This window comes from Brachyhypopomus gauderio, chromosome 15 (genome assembly GCF_052324685.1).
Source record: "Brachyhypopomus gauderio isolate BG-103 chromosome 15, BGAUD_0.2, whole genome shotgun sequence".
NCBI lineage: Eukaryota > Metazoa > Chordata > Actinopteri > Gymnotiformes > Hypopomidae > Brachyhypopomus > Brachyhypopomus gauderio.
The window spans coordinates 22,702,093-22,724,462 of record NC_135225.1 but is presented as its reverse complement, the minus strand read 5'-3'; the positions used below and the strand labels follow the sequence as shown (position 1 = coordinate 22,724,462).

Here is a 22,370-nt window from a genome sequence, read left to right as displayed (position 1 = left end):
TATATAAAAACAATTGATAATCAAACTTTGACGGCTTTCTTTAATTAATTCAAAACAATACTTGTACTTTTTACTTTCAGTACTTGAGTAATAAATTTTAGAATAAACTACTTGCAATACTTAAGTACAAAAAATGCTGAATACTTCTATACTTCTACTTAAGTAAAATTTATAACGAACACTTCAACTTCTACTCAAGTAAATTTTTTGATAGAGTAGTTTTCTGACGGGCAGGGTGAGCAACTAAAAAGAAAGCGATCACGCCAAGTCTCAGGGAAAAAGGATGGTTTAATTGAAAGTGCGCAAACCAAAAACCCATGCAATAGATCCAAATTAAGGAAACAATGACCAGTGGTCAACTGGTACAAAGACAAGACATATATAGGCAAACAAATGACCCTCAGGTGAGATGGATCACCTGAGGGACGCACACAACGTAACAAAACAACAACAACAGCCGCTGTGGATGGAGGCGACCGGTAGGGGGCCGCCTCACCTTGACAGTACTTCTACTTTTACTCAAGTATGGGTCTCTAATACTTTATACAACACTGATAGCAACATAGGTCATATAGGTCATGGCCTGAATGATAGGCCTATAATAAAAAAATGGACCAACCTGAAAATTAAAAAATAAGTTTTGATAATTATTTACCTAGAGATTGGAACAACAAAGACATTGTATATAGAAACAACTATTTATTTTACTATCTATGGTTTCACAATATACTCTTGGTACAACAGTTATTTAACTCAAATGGCTCCCTACTGACAAATCAAGAATTTTGTAAATATTTAGTAACTAAGATTTATTAATTCAATTCAATGTTGCAGTTACTTTTGCTGAATTAGTTATAAATGCTATACTTGCTGGAGTGAGTATGCTATTTAAAAGTACACCAGGACATGATCCAACATTATTACCCATCGACCCAACCAATCTTGAAATAGGGAAAATATCTTCCTCTACATCAGGGCTAATCAACTATATTTGTCTGCGGGCCAAATTTGGCAGATAGCTCTGACCTGTGGTCCGGGGGGGCGAACGTACCACTTGTGATGGAGTGTTTTTTCAATAGCCCTGAAATAAATGCTCCAGTTTAAAATTAATTATCCCGTCAAAATTAAAAAATATTTTTAACTATTTATTCTGGGTCCGGATGGGATGGCATTTGGGTCCGTATCTGGACCACAGAAACAGAAATTTGCAGTTAATCAGGAATGAGATTGGGTCCTGACAGGACTGCGTTCGGGTCCGGATCCGGACCGCAATCCGCCTGTTAGTGACCTCTGCTCTACATGATGTACAGGGTTCCCACGGGTCCTTGAAATCCTTGAAAGTTTGTGAATCTGAAAAAATAAGTTCAAGGCCCTGGAAAGTTTTTGAAAAAAGGCATAAAAGACAGCCGTCCTTGAAGGTCCTTGAATATTTTGGGGGGTTTGAAATTTCACATGGATGAAGACCACAGTCAAGGAATAATAGGGCACAGTTGGTAGGAAGTCAATATTTACAAAAGATTACTATGAAAAAAACTGTCATAATGTTTTAAATTTCTCATCCTTTGTTGAAAAATATGATCTGATAGTTGTTATAAAGATTTTAAGAAAGTCTGCAAAGTGATTCCTTTAGCATTAATTCAATTAATCAAAAATGTCATTTTATATTCAGAGTTAACTGTTTCGATGCCCATGTTAAAAATGAATGACTAACTTAGTTGACTTCAAGTGTAATAACAAAATTATCACTGATGGTATAAGACAAAAGATGTAATAGAGATTTACATTTACGGCATTTGGCAGACGCCCTTATCCAGAGCGACTTACATTTTTATCTCATTTTTATACAAGTGAGCAATTGAGGGTTAAGGGCCTTGCTCAGGGGCACCTCAGTCATGGCCTCAGGTCTGGAAATCGAACCCACGACCCTCCAGTCACAAGACCAGTTCCCTAACCACCAGGCCATGACTGCCCTAGATTGTTTCAAGAAACATCCTAATACAAATTATAAAACCACAATGACTTGTCAAATGGCTCATATCTTCTAAAGTAAAAGACTAAATAATAAATAGAATATATATTAGAATAGGATATATTCTGTAGCCATGTTTCTTGAAAGAAGATTTAAACTTTATGTGGATTCATGTACCTTTTGTAAGTCAGAAAATGAATTCCAGGAGCATTTGTTTTTTCATGTCAGCATTCACAAAGTTTTTGCATGGACACTAGAAACTCGATTAATCTCAAACTTAACATTCTTTCTTTTGATACCATTTTACTTTATGCGGAAAACTTAAGTTCGGATTTCTCTGATGCCATAAATGTAGTCGTACTTTTAGCAAAATACCACATTCACTACAGTAAATGGAGTTGTTAAAAGCCTTCTTTTCTCTTTATGAATTAATTAAATTCATATTATTCTTCATTAGATTAAAAAACTTGGAAAATGCTAGAATTATCTCACACCAGATTTCTCTAGAAATCTATAGTTCTAATTTCATTATATGGCTTTGCTCCTCTGTTTTATGTATGTGCTGTATGTGTATATGCATATGTTTATTATTGTTATTATTATTTGTCTACGTGTCATTATTTTGCCAGCACAAGTTCATTTAAAATTATATTGATTCTACAGGGCCTATGCTGACATTTACTTTGCAAAAGTTTGGTCATTCTCCTGTAGAGAAATTTGTTTGTTTGTTCAGCACCGAAAGCTAGTGTTTCCTGTATGTAGTTAACGTATGTGTAGCCACTTTACATGAACGTCACCTTCTCACAGGTCCACTGCTAAATTGCCAGTCATGTTGAGTGTGAATTAAGTTTTCATTTAATCAGCGCTTAATGTCATGCACAGAACATTTCAGGATGCATGGCTTGAAATGGCATTCGGTCTTTTGAATTTGCATTGAATTAACATCGTTTTTTGGCAACATATTCAGGGTTAACAGTAGGTTAATGGTGCCAGGTGCAGTCCTTGAATTTGAGGAAGTTGGTCCTGGAAAGTCATTGAAAGGTCCTTGAATTTGATGTTAACCAAGGTGTGGGAACCCTGGATGTAACATCACACAATAGTAATCATCATATACGCTCACTGTTTTAGAAAGATGTTGTATCTAAGGGCGTACTCACACTAGGCATGGTTTGCTGGTTCCGTGCTGGGCCCTGGTTATCCCCCCTCCCCCTCTGGCCTGCACTCACACTGCCTTTATCAAGCCGGCTCGAGCACGCTTACGTCATCACAACGCCACTTTATTTGGGGAAAAAAGCGCGCTTAAAAAAAAAAGCACAGATTTATCGATCATTTGTCATTTGCCGCCATGACTGTTTAACGTGAGCGTCGCATCACTGACGTCATGTTTGAGTTCCGGCAAAATGAACCAATCAGACGAGGCACCAAACGGGCCCGGGCACGGATAGTGCTCACACTAGAAGCGAACCATGCCCGAGTCCACGCGAATCGTGCCCTGGCCGACCTCTTCAAGCGGGCCCAGGCACGGTTAACTGGGCCGGGCCCGGGCCCGGTTCGGAGCGATCACACTAGTCAAATGAACCGAGCTTCGGCAGGGAACCGTGCCCGGGCCCGGATCACAGACCCTAGTGTGAGTATGCCCTAATGCATATGTATCTATTAGAACACCATCTTTAACAACCTCGACTGGAAAGAGATCTGGACCTTGCCAGCAAAATATATATCATACATAAAGTGAAAGAAGTATCTTTTAAAATAATTTACAGAGTTTATCCATCAAAAACATTTTAACAATGGTTTATAAAGGACATGTAAGCGAACTGCACTTTCTGCAGAATTCACCCTGACAACATTTCCAATTTCTACCAAATTATGGGAAGATATCTGCAACATATCTACTACTTGTATTGAACCACATTTATCCCTCTGCTTTGATTGTGTATTCTTTGGCTTCACTGTCCACTATCCATTTGTGAAAAAAATTGTTATACTGTACTGTATACTGTATACTCTAACCCTATGCCAAATGGCACATCCACAAATGTTTCTTTGTGCATATTAAAATAAATCCGACATTAGCGTTGGTATACATGGTTAGTTAGCTAGCTAGCTAAGGAGGCTTGCTAATACATGCCAAGTGCATTAGGCAGTTTTATTTTGTGTACTACAAATAGCCAACTTAGCTAGCTAGCTAACTAACCATGTATACCAGTGGTTCCCAAAGTGGGGGGCGCGCCCCCTAGGTGGGGCGTGGAGCTATTGGGGGGGGGGGGGGGGGGGGGGTGAGCTTGGAAGTAAAACATGTGCACATTTGTCAATATTAGGGATGCACCGATTCCGATATTAATATCTGAAAAAATTCTAGATTGGGTATCGGTGACAATGTGACCGATCCATAAAAACAGATCTATTCAGTCTAATTCAATGCGTGTAACACTTTTCGGAGTTAGTTCAACCTTAAATATCCACTCTGTCCCGGATAGAAGTGAACTTGGACAGTTAACAGGCGAGTCAAACACGAAGCACACAGAGGAGAGATGAATCACTGACTCGTACTCGCGCTGGTGGTATTCCACTTAGTCCGTTTATTTGCTGGTTGACCAAAATAAACTTGGGCTCCAGCACTACTTGACTGTTCATACATGAACTAGTGAGTTGTCCAAAGCTCATTGAATGCGTTACTTACAGAAATAAAATAAAGATAAAATAAAGAGCAGTGGTCTCAGTCGGTCTACGGCAGAAAGCTAAATAAACAACAATATTCCATACGCTCACTCAACTCGCTCCCTTAAAGAGACAGTACACATATTTCTGGCCGTTACATGCTTTGTGCTCTGCGTGAAGTCTGCGCTAGCAAACTAGACGCATATGTATTGCTGTTTCTCTTATTTCATCTCCTTATTTATTTTAAATTATATTTAAAATTCTTGAACCATTTCAAAGGTTTCTTGCAGTTTATTTTTTTCATGTTTGACCAAAGTTGTGAACCTATTGTTTTTGTAAGTTTCAGGTTCTTTGGTATTATTTATTTTACATTCAATGTTATATTCATAATTGCACTGACTGAACAAATGCAAGTTGTGTTGTTTTTACATATTTATATGTGTGTTTAAGTGTGCTATACTGGTGCAGAGTTTTCAATAAACTTGTAATTCAGTATGTCTGTGTTTAAAAAAATGTTTTAAGTCAATTCAGCACAGTTTTACTCTTATCAGATCGGTATCGGATCAGTATCGACCGATACTAAGCCTCAGATATCTGAATCGGTATCGGAAGTGAAAAACGTGAATCGATGAATCCCTAGTCAATATGGGGGGGGCGCAAAAATATTCTCATCTACTAAAGGGGGGCACGGCAGAAAAAGTTTGGGAACCACTGATGTATACAATGCAAACGTTGGATTTATAATTAACTATAGCTGGCTAGATTAGCTAGCTAGCTGGTTATTTGTTTTACCATAGTTCATAGTATTTGGAGCTTCCAGTTGCATAAACACGTTGATATCGTGAAAAAGTAAACATAGCATTGGTTTTCTACCAGCTGAGATTAGCTAGCATTATCTTGCTAGTGACGTTTGAGAGGAAAATCAGAAAAATACTATGAGTGACAAGTTTTTTTAGCAACTAAGATAGTTAATGTTAGCGTTAGCTTACGTTATCCCATGCATACCCTTGTGGTTTCACATACTTGTGTGAGGAGGAGTATAGCCTAAACTCCTTATCCATTTTACAGACAGGTATAAGTATTTTGTCAGACATGCCCCAATAAGGGTGTTCGATTCTTGTAAAGTAGGCCTTTTCGTAGAAGTGAATGTTCATTTAATGAACATTGAATGTTCAATGAATGAATGTTCAACTTATATAGCGCCTTTCTATATACCCAAGGACGCTTTACAATTTTAACACGGATACAACACGTACACAACCAATCACACACCGGCGAGAAGCGGCAGCCAATTGCGCACAGCGTACTCTCAACCGGGATCCACAGCCCCCTGGGGGACTGAATAGGGTGCAGGAAGGGGAGAGAGGACAGACCCTAGTGGCAGAGCACCATCCACCACTGGGCACACAAGCACACACACATTCAGACAACTGCTTTTTTATTGAACATGAAGACACACAGACACACTCAGGGAGAATTTTGTCGGGGAATCAGGGAGGGCCAATTTACCTAACCTCCATGTCTTTGGACTGTGGGAGGAAACCGGAGATCCCGGAGGAAACCCACGCAGATACGGGGAGAATATGGAAACTCCACTCAGTTCCACTCACAAGTTTTTTTAGCAACTAAGATAGTTAATGTTAGCGTTAGCTTACGTTATCCCATGCATACCCTTGTGGTTTCACATACTTGTGTGAGGAGGAGTATAGCCTAAACTCCTTATCCATTTTACAGACAGGTATAAGTATTTTGTCAGACATGCCCCAATAAGGGTGTTCGATTCTTGTAAAGTAGGCCTACTTCGTAGAAGTGATAGTCATAAAGTGAGTGTTTAATTCGAATTGCTCATTTTTTACCTACAGTGTTAGATGTTTGAATCAATATCTCAGCTGCTGCTGATAATCTAGTTCTGATAATCTAGGTTTTGCAAAATGTGCAAGCTTCAAACGTATGTGGGTACTTTAATAATGTCAAAGTCAAATGTATTTATATAGCGCTTTTCACAACACATATTGTCACAAAGCAGCTTTACAATCGTATGGGTCCATAACCTATAAAAGGAGAGCATTACACCCCCAAAAGAGGACATTGCCTATAGGGGACACACAACACACAAAATAAAACCATAACCTATCAAGCTACCTAACAGATCTGACCAAATTGATCTAGAAATCTATAAATAAATGTTTTACTCACAAAACCTACTTGCAGCACTTGTAATATGTAAGTCATACATACTGAACAGAAAGCATGAAAGGTATTTTCCTATTCATCTATACCCCCACACACAGTCTCACAGTATAAAAATATCAATCAATCAAATTTTATTTATATAGCGCGTTTTACAACAGTTGTTGTCACAAAGCAGCTTTACAAGTGCCGAGTCCTAGCCCCCAGTGAGCAAGCCAAGGGCGACAGTGGCAAGGAAAAACTCCCTAGTTTTTTGCATGAGGAAGAAACCTTGAGAGGAACCAAGACTCAGGGGGGGGACCCATCCTCCTCTGGCCGACATCGGTCGAGCTCGGTCATCATGACAACAACAACAATTTAAACAGAAAGAAATAAAGAAGAGGAAAAGATGTAATAATGTCCATCATGGTGTAGGCTATCCGGTCAGGCAGTAGGTGGCTGGCACTGGATGAATCGCTTGTCTCTCCTCATCTCATTTTTCCTCGAGCAGGCGGGCAGCCATGTGGAAAAAATAAAACAGGGAAAATTAGCTCTGTATGAGGACATGTACAGGACAGATGAAATTAAACACATTTCTGGAGTGTGGCAGCAACTCCGGCATTAAGTTAAACTATTACAGCTTAGCTAAAAAGGCAGAACCAGAAGGTAACATAGGCTTGGGGGCATTCTGAGACAATGGCATCCATCCACTGCACTGTCAATAAACTTGAGTGACCACGAGCAGTGACAGGACGACAGCACCAGCGCCCCAGTCTACCATAAAACCCTTTGTCTATGAACCCCTGGATCTGTACCTTTATCTAAGGGGGGATGTTAATTATCAAACGCTAAACCAAATAGGTGGGTTTTCAACCTAGACTTAAAGATTGTGACTGTGTCAGAGTCCCGTACGCATTTTGGGAGGTTGTTCCAAAGCTGGGGGGCCTTATAAGAAAAGGCTCTTCCCCCTGCTGTTACCTTATTAATTTGTGGAACTAATAAAATACCAGCACCCTGTGATCTTAGTTGACGTGGGGGTTCATAGTAGGAAATAAGTTCCTGGAGGTATTCAGGAGCAAGCCCATGTAGTGCTTTATATGTTAATAATAGAATTTTAAAATCAATACGGAATTTAACTGGGAGCCAATGCAGGGCTGTTAGGACTGGTCTAATATGCTTAAATTTTCTAGTTCTGGTCAGAACTCTGGCTGCGGCATTTTGAACTATTTGAAGTTTATTTAGATTCCTAATTGAACATGCTGACAGTAGTGCATTGCAGTAGTCTAATCTAGAGCTAACAAAGGCATGCACCAATTTTTCTGCAGAAGCGCCGCCTCTGGTCGACCTACTTATACCTAGAAGCGCCGAGCACCGGTCACTTGACCGCAGCAGCACAAAAAAAAAAAATAATCTTTGCACTGGATCAAATTTCAGAAACCTCCTTTCATGACTTTTCCCAGAATTGTCCTTTTAATAAACTAGTATTTTTACATTGTTAAAAGAAACCCTGCACATGCTAGTTTCAATCGATTTCGCTCGTATCTCTGTAATATTGTCGTTGTCGCCTACACTTCAAGACTGTGATTCTCTTTTCTGCCAGCGGGTGTCGCAAAGATTCGTATGTCATTTAATATTTAGTATAACTAAATAAAGATCAATAGTTTTCAAAACTAAATTATTCACAAAGTTCAAACTGATTATTGTGTAAAGACAAAACGGAATTCATCCGTTGAACGAAAGTGAAAGTGTTTCACTTTCCAAAGTCTTAAAATATATACTTTATTTATTAATATTATTTAATATATACTATATATAAGTTTACATCAATGGTTTTCAAACCGTGAGAGAGTCTTGCTTTGCCTAATAAATGCTTTAGTAGTTTGCAAGAATTCTGCGAATGGTAATTAGCCTACTTATCAAGTCAATATCTCAAAGAAATTCTCTCTCGGGTATAATCCCTCTTCGCCAGGGCTAGCTGTTAGATACATACATTATGTATGGCTGCTTTTGACACACTAGCATTACAAAAGAATTAAGCAGAATGCAAGTTACGTATGTAAATGCATACCTTTGCGAGCGAAACTGAGATGATGGCATGGGCGGTGCTGTTATGAACACTATTCACAATAGCATTCATGAGGCAACATGAGCTATAAATTCGTCGGGACGCGGCTACACAGTTTGAGTGAAAACTCTGCTTGGGCGATCGAACAGCTACACAGTTTGCTTGAAAGCTCGGTTTGGGCGTTTGAACAGCAACACAGTTTGCTTGACTCCTCGGTTTGGGCGTTTGAACAGCAACACAGTTTGCTTGAAAGCTCGGTTTGGGCGATCGAACAGCAACACAGTTTGCTTGAAAGCTCGGTTTTGGCGTTTGAACAGCAACATAGTTTGCATGACTCCTCGTGACTCCACAGTTTGCTTGAAAGCTCGGTTTGGGTGATCGAACAGCAACACAGTTTGCTTGAAAGCTCGGTTTGGGTGATCGAACAGCAACACAGTTTGTTTGAAAGCTCGGTTTGGGTGATCGAACAGCAACACAGTTTGCTTGAAAGCTCGGTTTGGGTGATCGAACAGCAACACAGTTTGCATGACTCCTCGGTTTGGGCGTTTGAAAGGTTGCATAGTGCATTATAAAAATGGCACAGAGAATCATGTACACCCCAGAGCAAGTGCTGGACATGCTGTGCAATATTGATGAGATGGAATCGGAGGGCGAACAATGTGAGGTGTCGGATGGAGAGGGCGAAAGTGAAATGGATCTGAATCTTGAATCTGATTCAGAATCGGACTCTGAAACTGAGTGTTGTGGTGACTCATTTCAGGCCAAAGACGGTACGGTGTGGTTTGAACAAACTGCTGGCAAACCTCGGGGTGGAGCACAAGAGTGCAATATTGTGAGAGAAACCCCAGGGCCTACGTGTTATGCCAAGGACAAAATTAAAAGTCCACTGACCAGCTTACTGTGTTTGATTGACACAGAAATGTGGGGCGCAATTCTGAAATACACAGAGGCAGAGGCTGAACGAAATAATGCTCAGTTCAAACTAACAGCTGACGAACTGAAAGCATTTGTGGGTCTCGTTTATTTGAGAGGTATAACAGCCGGTAAAAGCATGAAACTTGGTGAATACTGGTCTGCTGACTTAGGAAATCCCATTTTCAAAGAGACAATGTCTAGACAGACATTCAGAGATATCATGCGCTATCTGATAAATTTGCTATGATCTCGGAAATATTTGATAAATTTGTGAAAAACAGTATTGCTTCTTATACGCCCGGTGAGAACATAACTGTTGATGAGCAACTGTTCCCAACTAAAGCTCGCTGTCGTTTCACTCAGTACATGGCCAATAAACCCGATAAATTTGGGATTAAGTTCTGGGTGGCCGCTGATGTTGAAACAAAATATATGTTGAACGCCATTCCCTATCTAGTGAAAGATGAAAGCAGGCCGGCTGGTCAACGGTTGTCTGAAAATATTGTATTGCGTTTGATGGAGCCTTTCACGGGTAAAGGAAGAAATGTAACGACTGACAATTTCTTCACTTCATTGGCACTTGCAAACACCCTTTTGGCGAACAAAACCACTATTGTTGGTACGATGAATAAAATCAGATGTGAGATGCCCCCATGTACACAGGCACAGTCTGAAAGATTTTCCACCAAGGTGTTGCGGCTGGAAAAATAACTCTAACAATTTACCAGGCAAAACCTAAAAAAAATGTATGCATCCTGAGCTCAATGCATCAGACAGTTTCAATTGATAATGGCGCAAAGAAACTGCCTGAAACTGTTTCATATTACAACACGACTAAATGTGGCGTTGATGTTATGGATCAAATGGCATGACTGTATTCGGTGAAGGGAGGCACCCGTCGTTGGCCTGTAGCGGTGTTCTACAACCTCCTAAACCTGGCTGCAATAAATGCACATATATTTTTCAAACAGTGCATGAACGTTAACCTGAGCAGACGAAGGTTTATTCTCGAGTTGGTAAAGGAGCTGTGTGCACAGCAGAAAATGGCGAAACCGGCTAGGGCAGTGGCACAAAAGTGAATTTTACCTGAAGCTCCTTGCCCGCCCTCAAAAAGAAAACAATGCCAAGTCGGCAGATGTTCAGGGAACAAAACGTATGACATCTGCCAGACATGTAAGCGACTGGTCTGTGGCAAATGTGCAAAGACTGCACCTAAGCTGTGTTTTGAATGTTGAGTTGTGTGAAGCTGACACACAAATCAAAACAAAGAGAACTTAATTTGAGGTGGTGAACGAAACTTATTCAATATACGCTAAAGAGAGACGGGATGCACCCGTTGTTGGCCTGTAGCTGTGATCTACAACCTCCAAAACCTGGCTGTAATTAATAAATATGGTTCAAACAGTGCATGAACATTAACCACAGCGGTGGAGGTTTATTCTCAAGTTAACAATTCACTACATAAATGGAACTTAATTTGAGGTGGGGAACGAAACTTATGCAATAGCTATACGCTACATGTAAATCACCGAATGGTGATAACACTCGGTGATAACACGGTCGTTAGGACGTGGGCTCACACATCGGCTATTCACCGATCAAACACCTCATTTGAAACGGCAACACAATACGCCGAGATAAAAAAGTGAACATTAGAGAGGAGAGAGGCAACTATATTCGTGAAGCCATCCGTATCATTTTAATAATTTTGCGTTTTGTTACGCAAAGGTACATAGCCTACCTTTTATAATTATATTTTTGTAATTATTTTGCCTATTTATGCTTTTTGTTCTTTGTCTAACACAAAACATTATAGACATTTATTTGTAGATTTGTTATGTTCACCATAGCCTATAATTCACTAACATACACAACTTTTAGACATTAAAACTTGAAATGGCGTAACATTGAGTATACAAACAAACTTGCTTTAGCTCGGTCTACGGGCTTCACTTTGCTACTCTGAGTATCGAACAAGCTTTCTGTGGATGTGGGGGTGGAAGGCTGCAGCGCAGTCTGTTGCATTAGCAAGACAAAAGACGTGAACGCTTCACAGTGGGGGGTGCGGGCCAGTGGGTTAGTGGTGTGGCGAACGAACATGATAATCTAGTGACATATATGCCAACAGAATAACACACAGACAAATAAGCAAACTATTACACTAACCAAGAAACAAAACTGAAACTATATTTTGCATTTACGTTTTCGCACAAACCAGGAAATGCAATATTAAACTAAACAAAACTGGCAATGGGGAAGCTACTGAGAACAAGGTCACAAGGCACTGATTCTAAATGGTTCAGTCACATTAATTTGTTAACATATTGATGTTACGTGCAAATGTCACCATTACGAATATTTTGTTTGGGCAGCTCATTCTTCCTTTTGTGCAAAATGCCATCTAGCGTTAATTATGTGTCAGTACCAGCTCCCCTGTGTAAAGACTCAGCGGTCTTTTGACCGCCCGAAGCGCGCTTTAAGTAGATGAAAACAACACGGCGCTAGTAGGAGGTGGTGAAAGCGGTCAGATGACCGGCCCTCCGCGCTTCTAGGTATAAGTATGTAAATGAGGCGTGGCGCTTCTAGTGTTAAGCATTAGATCTGGAATTTTTTGTCTTGCGGCCTTAGGGCCCACAAGGAGAACATCTGTTTTGTCCTCGTTTAGTTGGAGGAAGTTTAGAGACATCCAGCATTTAATCTCTTACACAGGCCTCAATTTTTCCTAAACTGAGTTTGTCATCAGGTTTGGCTGATATGTAAAGTTGAGTGTCATCTGCATAGCAGTGAAAATTGACACCATGTTTGTTTATAACTGTGCCCAATGGTAGCATATATAATGTAAATAATAGTGGTCCTAAGATGGAGCCTTGCGGGACCCCATATTTAACTATTGTACGTTTGGATGGAATATTATTGAGCTCTACAAACTGATGGCGATTTGTCAAGTAAGAATAAAACCATGAAAGGGCTGTGCCTGAGACTCCAACACAGCATTCTAACCACTTTAGCAAGATCCTATGATCAATTGTGTCAAAAGCTGCACTAAGATCAAGAAGCACTAACAGTGATACATAGCCTTGATCTGAAGCAAGGAGGAGATCATTTGTTACTTTGACTAATGCTGTTTCAGTACTGTGATGGGGCCTAAAGCCAGATTGGAACTTTTCAAATATGTGATTCCTATGCAGATATAGGCATAATTAATGGGCAACAGCTTTTTCTATGATCTTAGATATAAATGATGTGTTCGAAATGGGTCTATAATTAGATAGGACAGTCGGATCAAGATTTGGTTTCTTGATCAGAGGTTTAATAACTGCTAATTTACATGATTTGGGCATGTGACCTATTGTAATGGATGAGTTAACTATAGTTAGAAGAGGTTCAGTTACAGCTGGTAATACCTCTTTTAATAACTTTGAGGGAACTGAGTCTAGTGTGCAGGTAGTAGCCTACAATTTAAGGAAGAAATTATTTTCTCTAATTCTGATTGTGGGAGTGGATGAAAAGCATCAAGTTTTTCTCCCGGTAATGTAATTTAAATCAATATCAACCAAACCAGATGACATACCAGTTTTATTGCTAATAAAAGGTTTTATATTTTGTCTAATATTCTCAATTTTATTATCAAAGAAATCTATAAATACATTACTAGTGAGGTTTACTGGAATCTGAGGTTCTGCGCCTGCTTGATTTTTTGTAAGTTTAGAAATAGTATTAAAAAGAAATCTAGGATTGTTTTTATTTTTCTCTATCAGTGAGGCTAAGTATGCTGAGCGTGCTTTAGTGAGAGCCCGTTTGTACTCAATAATGCTATCCTTCCAGGCACAGTAGAATACTTCCAACTTAGTGGATCGCCATTTCCGCTCTAATTTACGTGCTATTTGTTTTAAGTTTCTAGTTTGGTCAGTGTACCACGGGGCGAGCTTTTTGGATCTAGCCTTTTTACATTTGAGTGGAGCTACTATATCTAGTGCTGATCTGCAGGTATTCTCTAAGCAGTCGGTTAGACTATCTAACTCTCCTGGATCGGATGGCAAATGAGCTAAAGCAGTTAAATCAGGGAGGATTTCAATAAACTGTGTTGCTGTTGATGAATTTATCGAGTGCTTTATACACTGCCGAGGAGACGAGCGGGTATTTATGTTAAGGTGAAGATCGAATTGGACTAAATAGTGATCAGAGATTGCTACGGTTTGCGGAAGTATATTTATATTATCTACATCTAGGGTATGATTTCAATAATGTGTAGGTCCTACTATGTTTTGTATAATGCCGACAGAGTTCAATATAGAAGTAAAAGCCCTTGTCAGTGGATCCTCTGCATTATCAAAATGTATGTTAAAGTCTCCTACCATTATTATTTTGTCACTACATACTGCTAAATTTGCTGCAAAATCGGTGAAATCGTTTAAGAAATCTGAGTAAGGCCCTGACTTGACATGACTACAGAGAGGGCTTTGGGGAGTTATTAGATTAGCATGTGGAAGAGAAAGCATTGTCTTTTTTTTCAAGTTGTCTTTAGTTTTGATTTGAATGATGCAACCCAGATAGCATACGAGTGATGGTCCACTTCTGGATCACAGTTACTACTTTTATTTGGCCCACATACTGCTGTGCAATGATGATTAGGACTTTGTATGAATTCCGGAGCAGGAAAACGCCATGAGTTCAAATGCCATGACAAAGTTAAATTTGGCAGCTACAGCTAGGCCAGATTTAGTCCACAATACAATTGCCATTGTCATACGTAACCTAAAATTGCCCAGAATAACCTGTTAGTGGGGAATGTTTGTGCAGGCATAAGGTATTCAGGAAGATTAATCTGTACTACTGTAAAGACACGAACTGGTGTTTGTTTATAATTTAGTGGTACAACCAGAAAAAGTTCTTTCCAGATCAATAAATGTTTTATTATGATACCCAGTTCTCCTATGTGACCGTACTGCTACACGGCATTGGCACCCCGTAAAATTCTGAATTAATTATAAATTTAAAAAACTCCCTAAGAGCATGAGGAAGAAATCTTGAGAGGAACTAAGACTCGGGGGGGGGGGGGGGGGGGGGTCTGACAAAAAACAAGGACACACTGTCATACGCGAACGTAAATTGTTGACGGGGGAGGGTGTAAAATGGACACAGCGAGAAAAAAGACGGATTTAAAGTGTGCAGAAACAGTCTAAATAGTCATTTGAACTAACCTAGTGAAAACTGGGACATTAAATTAATTTTTTTTTTGCCGGGACCAAATATTAAAAAGAAGGAATATCGGGACAAACCGGGAAACCTGGACAGCGACGTGAAAACCGGGACAGTCCCGGGAAAACCGGGACAGGTGGCAACCCTACCTCTGGCTGACGCCATGACACCATGACAACAACAACAATTTAGACAGAAAGAAAAAAGAAAAGGAAAGGGAAAAGATCCAAGGGACATTGTCCATCTTGGTGTAGGCATATCCGGTTAGGCAGGAGGTGGCCGGCCCAGGATGGATCGCTTGTCTCTCCTCATCTCATTGTTCCTCGAGTAGGTGGGCAGCCATGTGGAGAAAATAAAACAGGGAAAATTAGTTCTGTATAAGGACATTTACAGGACAGATGAGATTATAAACATTTCTGGAGTGTGGCAGCAACTCCGGCATTAAGTTAAATTATTACAGCCTAGCTCACAAAGGCAGAACCAGAAGGTAACATATGCAATATGCAATATTAAATGTAGGAGTTGATGTAATACCAACTATATCACAACAAAAATCACTTGCTTGGCAAAAGCAGCCATAGACCCCATCAACATTTTGTGAAAATCTGTTGCCATTCAGTGCTTAATGCCTTATAAACAATGTATTAGAGTGGAAGATGAGAGAGGAGCAGGTCGGGTGATACATTTGTGAGCCATCAGTATAGAAAGGAAGCTTACAGCAAATGGTAGAAACAAGACAAAGCACGTAGCTTGGGAGATTGCTGTAAGGTGAGTTATACACTTTGACATCCATTTCTTAATGTTATGAAAATAATTTAATTTGGTGGAAGGTGAAACAGGAGCAGCAAATTACCAAGATACATTTGTGAAAAGTAAGATAAAAGTAAACAGCATAAAGCAAGATAAATTCATGTAGTCAGTAGATAGTATATGGAAAAAATTGATAGAAGCTCTTTCTGTTTTCAAAAACAATTGAAAAAACAGATACTAGACATATGTATTTGTCACTGAGAAGTTACCACATTTTAAATGTCTCACTGAGAAATCCAAGATTTTAGATGGGAATGTTGTTGATAGAGTGGGCTTTTTGAGAGTAGGGACATTTGAGACCAATTCTGACCAAGTACAGTTTGACCAATAGTGGTAACTTTGCAATGGTTGGTTTTGAACCAACAACCCTCTGATTAGTAGGCTTGGCACCATGACTAATGAGCTCTCCCTGCTCTTACCTGTAGGGTACACCCAGTTCAGACATTAAGCTAGGCAGGCCAACGTTGACTTTTCCTTCTAGGTTTGCTACTAAAATCCCTTGGAACGCATTGCTATGGTGTGTCTTGATTGATCTATGTTCAATGATTTCTGTGTCCTTCAATATTACTATTACTTATTCTCTCTCAATGATGAAAACTCAAGGTAAAATCAATGACCTAAGATTTGGTATGCAAAATGGAATGTAGTATTTGAAGGTATACATTTGAAGGACCTGTGAAATTAAGTTTATATTGTATAATTATTGAATGAAATATTTGTTATCAGTATGAAATCTAGTTCTGTACTATACGCTTAGAATTTGCCCAATACGTTTGCTAGTAGAAAACACATATCTTTTAGATGCCTGAGGTAGTGACAGTAGGGAAAAAAGTGGATTTCTAGAATATTATGGCTTCATTAAAATTCATAGAAATTTAAACAGAATAATGCGAATGAACTGTATTTTTAAGAAGCATAAGCAATGTGAGCGGTCATGATCAATGTGGTCATGAAACTGAAGGAGGTGAACAGTATAGAAAATTATCAGTTTTTGTAATAATACACAATAAATAATGTCAACTTAATTATTGTCCATGGTCCCATGAAAAGTCAAAACAGTGCACTACATTAGGGATGCAAAGGATTCTTTTTTTTTTTTTTAGAAAAAAATAGATATGTAACTCAAATTTATATGTAAATTAATTAACAAATTTTAGTTAATGCAAGAATGGATGACAAGGCCCAAGTAATGAAGCCAACTGAATTATTCTCCATTGTCATGAAAAATTAACAGTACAGTGTGACGGGCAGGTGTGAGCAACTAAAAAGGAAGCGATCACGCCAAGTCTCAGGGAAATAGGATGGTTTAATAGAAAGTGTGCAAACCAAAAACCCGTGCATGGTTCCAGATTAAGGAAATAATAACCAGCAGTCAACTGGTACAAAGACAAGACATATATAGACGAACAAACGACCCTCAGGTGAGACGGATCACGGGTCCCGCCCACCTGAGGAACGAACATCACGTGACCAAAAACAGGACCGCTGCCGCTGTAACCGGGGGCGACCGGTAGGGGGCCCCCCCACAACGTGACAGACCCCCCCACCAAAGCCGCACTCCCCTCCGGATGTGCGGCTTACAGCGGCAGCACACAAAACACAACAAAGGGGCGGGAGGGCGGGGACAAGACAGGGACCCGTTCCCTGCCGTCCTGAGCTGAAACACAAAACACACATATAAGCTCCTCGTCACAGGACGCAGACAAGGCAGGAACCCGTTCCCTGCAGTCCTGGAGCTGAAAACATAAAACACATAGGTTAGCTCGCCTCCTGGGCGGGACCCTGGACCGACTGGGCCGTCAACAAGACGATAACCACGCCCCGGTCGGTCACAGGGCCCTCGCGCCCTAACCGGCCTTAGGCCGCTTAAGCCCCACTGCTGAGTGCGGACCGGGAGCACATGGCCCAACACACGTCACAGGTGTGGATGTGTGCAGGCCGCCACACTGGGGTGCGGCCACGGCTTTCACCAACCACCTCCCGAACCTACCTCCTCGCTCGGAGCTGACCCCTGCCCTTTCGCTAGGGGTCACCCCAGACTCCTGGGGAGTGAACCCCTCCCCGGGGCCCCTCATCTCAAGGTGGACTCCTCCACCCAACCCAGGAGCGCCAGAGACCAGGGCCCTGGCAATCCGCAACAGGGACACGCTGGTCACCCCGAGCTCGAAGGAGAGGGTCTCCTCCTGGAGACCCCACTAGGTCCGGGAGTACCGCAGTCCACCACCAGGAGCGACCTGCAACACATCACACACACACGCACACAGACAACACATAACACAAAACGCGCACTGCTCCGACCACTGACCCCCCTTTTACACAGGGGGGAAGGGACCCCTTCTTGGCATGAGGAGACACCCTGTCCTTACACCCCAGGCTTCCTCCGCCTACAAAGGGGTACAGGGGCTCCTCTTTGCTCAGGGGTCCCTCCCAACCGGTCAGGTCTCCTGATGGAGCAGTGCCTTCTGAGCCACATGTCGTGGCTCAGGAACCCCATAACTCCCCCCCAAAAACATATTTAGGGGGGGCCCCTCTGGGGAATAACAAAACAAAAAACACAGATACAACATATAACACACACGCACCTAAGATGCCCTCCGTGGCACGGGACCTCAAATGGGCCCCTCCCCACACACAGTGAAGAGGGGTGCAAGAGAGGAATTACATAAAACAAAGCACGCTACACTCTAGGACAAAACGAACACGCAAAGACAGAACACAAACAAACGGACAGGACCCACCGATGCGCGCGCTCTGCGGAGCGTGACGCGCCTACTCCAGCTCTCTCTCTCTCACCGTTCTCCCCACGGGATCCGCAGATCTTTAGAGAGAGAGAGCTATACGCGAGCGGCTTGCGCGTCACGCCCACAGCGACGCGTCTCTCAGGCTCGCAGTCGCTCACCCCCGTCACCACGGGATATCGGGTGAGCGAGGCAAAAGGCACCGAGAGACCCTCGCGTCTAAAGCGGTCTAGTGTGCGGCACGCACCGGTGGACCCGACTACATACACACACGAACACCACCAGCGAAACACACACCACGGCACACTCACACACTCGCTCACGTCCGCGTCGTTATTAAAACAAAACACTACAACGTACATACACACACACACACAGACGATAACGGACAACGGACGTGCGCAATGTGAGGCACCGGTAGTTTCGCTGGGCGAGAGCGGAGTCTACCGGTCCCCAGCTCTAGTCACCGCCGTGTGATTTACGGGTTTAAACACAAACAACATTTAAACACGGCGGGACGAGTGGGGACAGACTCAACGCTCTCTCAGACAATACACGACAAACACACAGCACGTAGACAAACACTTACCACGATACATGACCACGAACGAAGGAGAAAGCAAAGGAGACTGGCGGCTTCCGAAGGTGGCTGGTTATTCTGTGACGGGCAGGTGTGAGCAACTAAAAAGGAAGCGATCACGCCAAGTCTCAGGGAAATAGGATGGTTTAATAGAAAGTGTGCAAACCAAAAACCCGTGCATGGTTCCAGATTAAGGAAATAATAACCAGCAGTCAACTGGTACAAAGACAAGACATATATAGACGAACAAACGACCCTCAGGTGAGACGGATCACGGGTCCCGCCCACCTGAGGAACGAACATCACGTGACCAAAAACAGGACCGCTGCCGCTGTAACCGGGGGCGACCGGTAGGGGGCCCCCCCACAACGTGACATACAGAATCTTTTTTCCATGTATAAATTCCTTCAGTGAATTAATTTGGTTTTTAGCTACAGTAGGCATTATACTTTTTGTATTTGTGGTAACGTATTAATTTAACAGTTAATTATGTACCAAGTCAAGATTAGAACTCACAAACTATGGCATTTATTTGAAATGGAGGATTTTCTGCTTACATTTGTACAATAAATTACACAATCTCCATCCTCTGGTGAACCTAATAAATACGATAAGAGCTTTGCCACATTCTCACTCTCAAACATGGTCTCAGAACATTTCTGTAAGGATCCATAAAACTTTACAGTCCATGTACAGATTGGAAAATACTTTGAAATCACATAAAAAACACTATTACAAGCACAATTTAAACAAAAAGAAATAAAGAACAGGAAACAGGAATGAAAGAGCATGTATGAAAACGTAAGTGTGCTACATAAAAGCAAAACAAAAAGGGGAAAAGGACATGCTTTTACCTTCAAAAATGTACAGACACTACAGTTAAAACAGTCTAAACTGTCTGTACAGAAAAGTACATATTAACAGTGCAAGATATTAAATAGCTTGACTCAAAACACACCTCTTAATATACAAATGTATAACAAAGGCAAACAGATACATACAAGTGCCAACCGGTACAGACCTTCAGGTTAAAGTACAATTGGGAAACTGTACAAAGAAAACACTGGAGGTGTTGTCAGTATTGTACACGTTTTTTTTTTTATTATTATCATTATAAACACACATTTAAGTAATTGTAAACCCTTTCTTAGTCAGGGAATGCCAAACCTAACCAATGATTTTTGGAGGTGAAAATATTTTCAAGGAAAACATTATAAGGTACAGTGTGTTCCATGAAAAGAATGAAACATTTTACAAAGCACCACAATTGATTTGATCTGTGAAGAGCTGGGACTGGATCATATGACAGCTTTCCTACAGAGTAGAAACAACTCCCTGTCTATTTTTAGTACATTTGAGTGTTGACAATATTGCAGCCAGCAAAAAATAATTTACGGTGATACTAGCATAACCTAGAAGATAATTTACTTTCATAAGTCTTAACAATCAATGGCAAATGTCCTTATTTTTTCAGTATAAAAACTGAATATGACTGAAAATGTAAGCCACTGGTCACACCATTTGAGTGACATTTTTCCTCAAGAAATGAGAAAATAGCTTCTTTAAATTAATGGTGAAAAACAGGTGTGGTAAAAGAAAAGGGAAGACATCAGTATACAGCACGCTACATATGGACTAAAGCAGATTTTTGTCACTGTAGGTGACTTCCAACAAATCTACCATTTTGTCATTGCACTGCCGAATACTGCCATATTAACTTTTGAAACCCCACTTACCAGGGTTTTTTGTCTTATATATATTTCAGTAGTAAAATACATTTAGAGTCCTGGCTGCCAGAAAAAGTTATTAATTCTCTATATGTACCCACCTACAATCATAATAGAAGATTCACTTCAGAAATACTGAATTCTACCTCTCCATTTATATTTTTCATATAAACATCATTAGTAGTAAACAGTCCTTGGCATAATGACTCATTCTTGCACTGCTCCTCTGTCTTTAAGACAAGTACATCTCAGAGAGTTTTGCAGGAGTACAGACTCAAGTGGGTAATGCTTAAGGTGAACCGCCAATAAATATATATTTATAAATATATATTTCATAAGGTTTTTCTTTGAAAGCTTTAAATAATGTCATTGATTAACATTCAAACAACATTATTACTGCAGACCCATGCTTCATAAACGGACCTGTCGTACTGCAAAAACTATTTCAACTGCTGTAATCTTTGATGTGTTATTATTAACACTTATGCACACATTATGAAACATACATGCACACACCTCTCCAGTTGTAGGTTTTAGGTAACTTTCAGCTTGACTCTTTCTCTTTCCATCATTCCCACCAAGTGCCAAACAGGAACCTCCATGGCCCCACCACATGAATATCATTCCACAAAATGGCCATCAGTGAATTTTCTGTTTAAAACCGTTATCACTCCTAAAAAGCACAGCATAAAATATCGATGAGAACCGGTTGTTCACACATTTAGACATAGACTATGGCCACTGAACTAAACTGATTTCTGGGGGCTGAGGGACACTTCATTCCTTGTTAGGACACAGACACACACCAAGAATAACAGAGTGGAACTGAACCAGTTACTCCAATCAATCACTGCAGTATAGCATACTTTCCACTTCACAGAAAGGATATAATCTATACCTACATTTTCATAATTATTGCTCAAACTTAAAAAAGGGTATTATGTAAAAAGATTGTTTTATGCATTCTTCCACACCTTATATCTTTTCAGAAAAAAGTACACTTGAGTGCAATTAGCTTGCAGAGGAAACAGTTGTCAATAGAAAATAGTGCTTCTTGTTGTCTGGCTCTGTTTTGTATTGTGTTTTTTCTTTTTTTTTCTTGCATAAAAAAAAAAAATTATGTTTATTTTTGTGCCCCGGTTCTTTGTGTCAGGTGACTCTGTCCATCAGAGTTTGGATCCTACAATATGAGGTGTAGGACAGGCTTGGCTGGGTGCTGGTTAAGTGCTCTGTGCTGCAGGAGGGACCTGTCTCTTCTCGTCACCTACACTCCACCGAGACTCCAGAGTTCTGTGATGAGCCAGAGACCGTTGGGTCAGCAAGTGTAAGCATGACTGCTGCTGTTAGTGAGCTCGACGATGGTGAGGATGAGGACGACGACGAAGCCAACGCAGCACCTGCTAACGTAAAATTTGAATTACAGAACTGTTGCACTTGCAAAACTTATTTAAAAGTGCATCTGAAAATATCTTGTGTTGCTTTACATCATGTGAAATCTTATATTCGACAAAGTTCTTGAATTGTGAGGTAGTAGAAA

At 40.7% G+C, this 22,370-nt stretch overlaps 1 protein-coding gene and 1 long non-coding RNA gene across 5 annotated transcripts in view; one reads left to right on the top strand and one right to left on the bottom strand.

Annotated features, from left to right (window-relative positions):
• LOC143476077 (uncharacterized) overlaps positions 1-22,370 on the top strand; it is a 228,238-nt gene that overhangs the window by 23,859 nt on the left and 182,009 nt on the right. The window lies entirely within an intron of this gene.
• The window catches only part of arid4b (AT-rich interaction domain 4B), an 88,971-nt gene continuing 86,212 nt past the window's right edge, over positions 19,612-22,370 (bottom strand). For 3 of the 4 annotated variants that reach the window (XM_076973789.1, XM_076973792.1, XM_076973790.1), the window contains one exon: positions 19,612-22,233. In XM_076973789.1, the coding sequence (XP_076829904.1) occupies positions 22,094-22,233 (140 nt within the window). In that variant the 3' untranslated portion in view covers positions 19,612-22,093. The remainder of the gene's footprint in view (positions 22,234-22,370) is intronic. The other variant, XM_076973791.1, reaches the window with a different exon arrangement.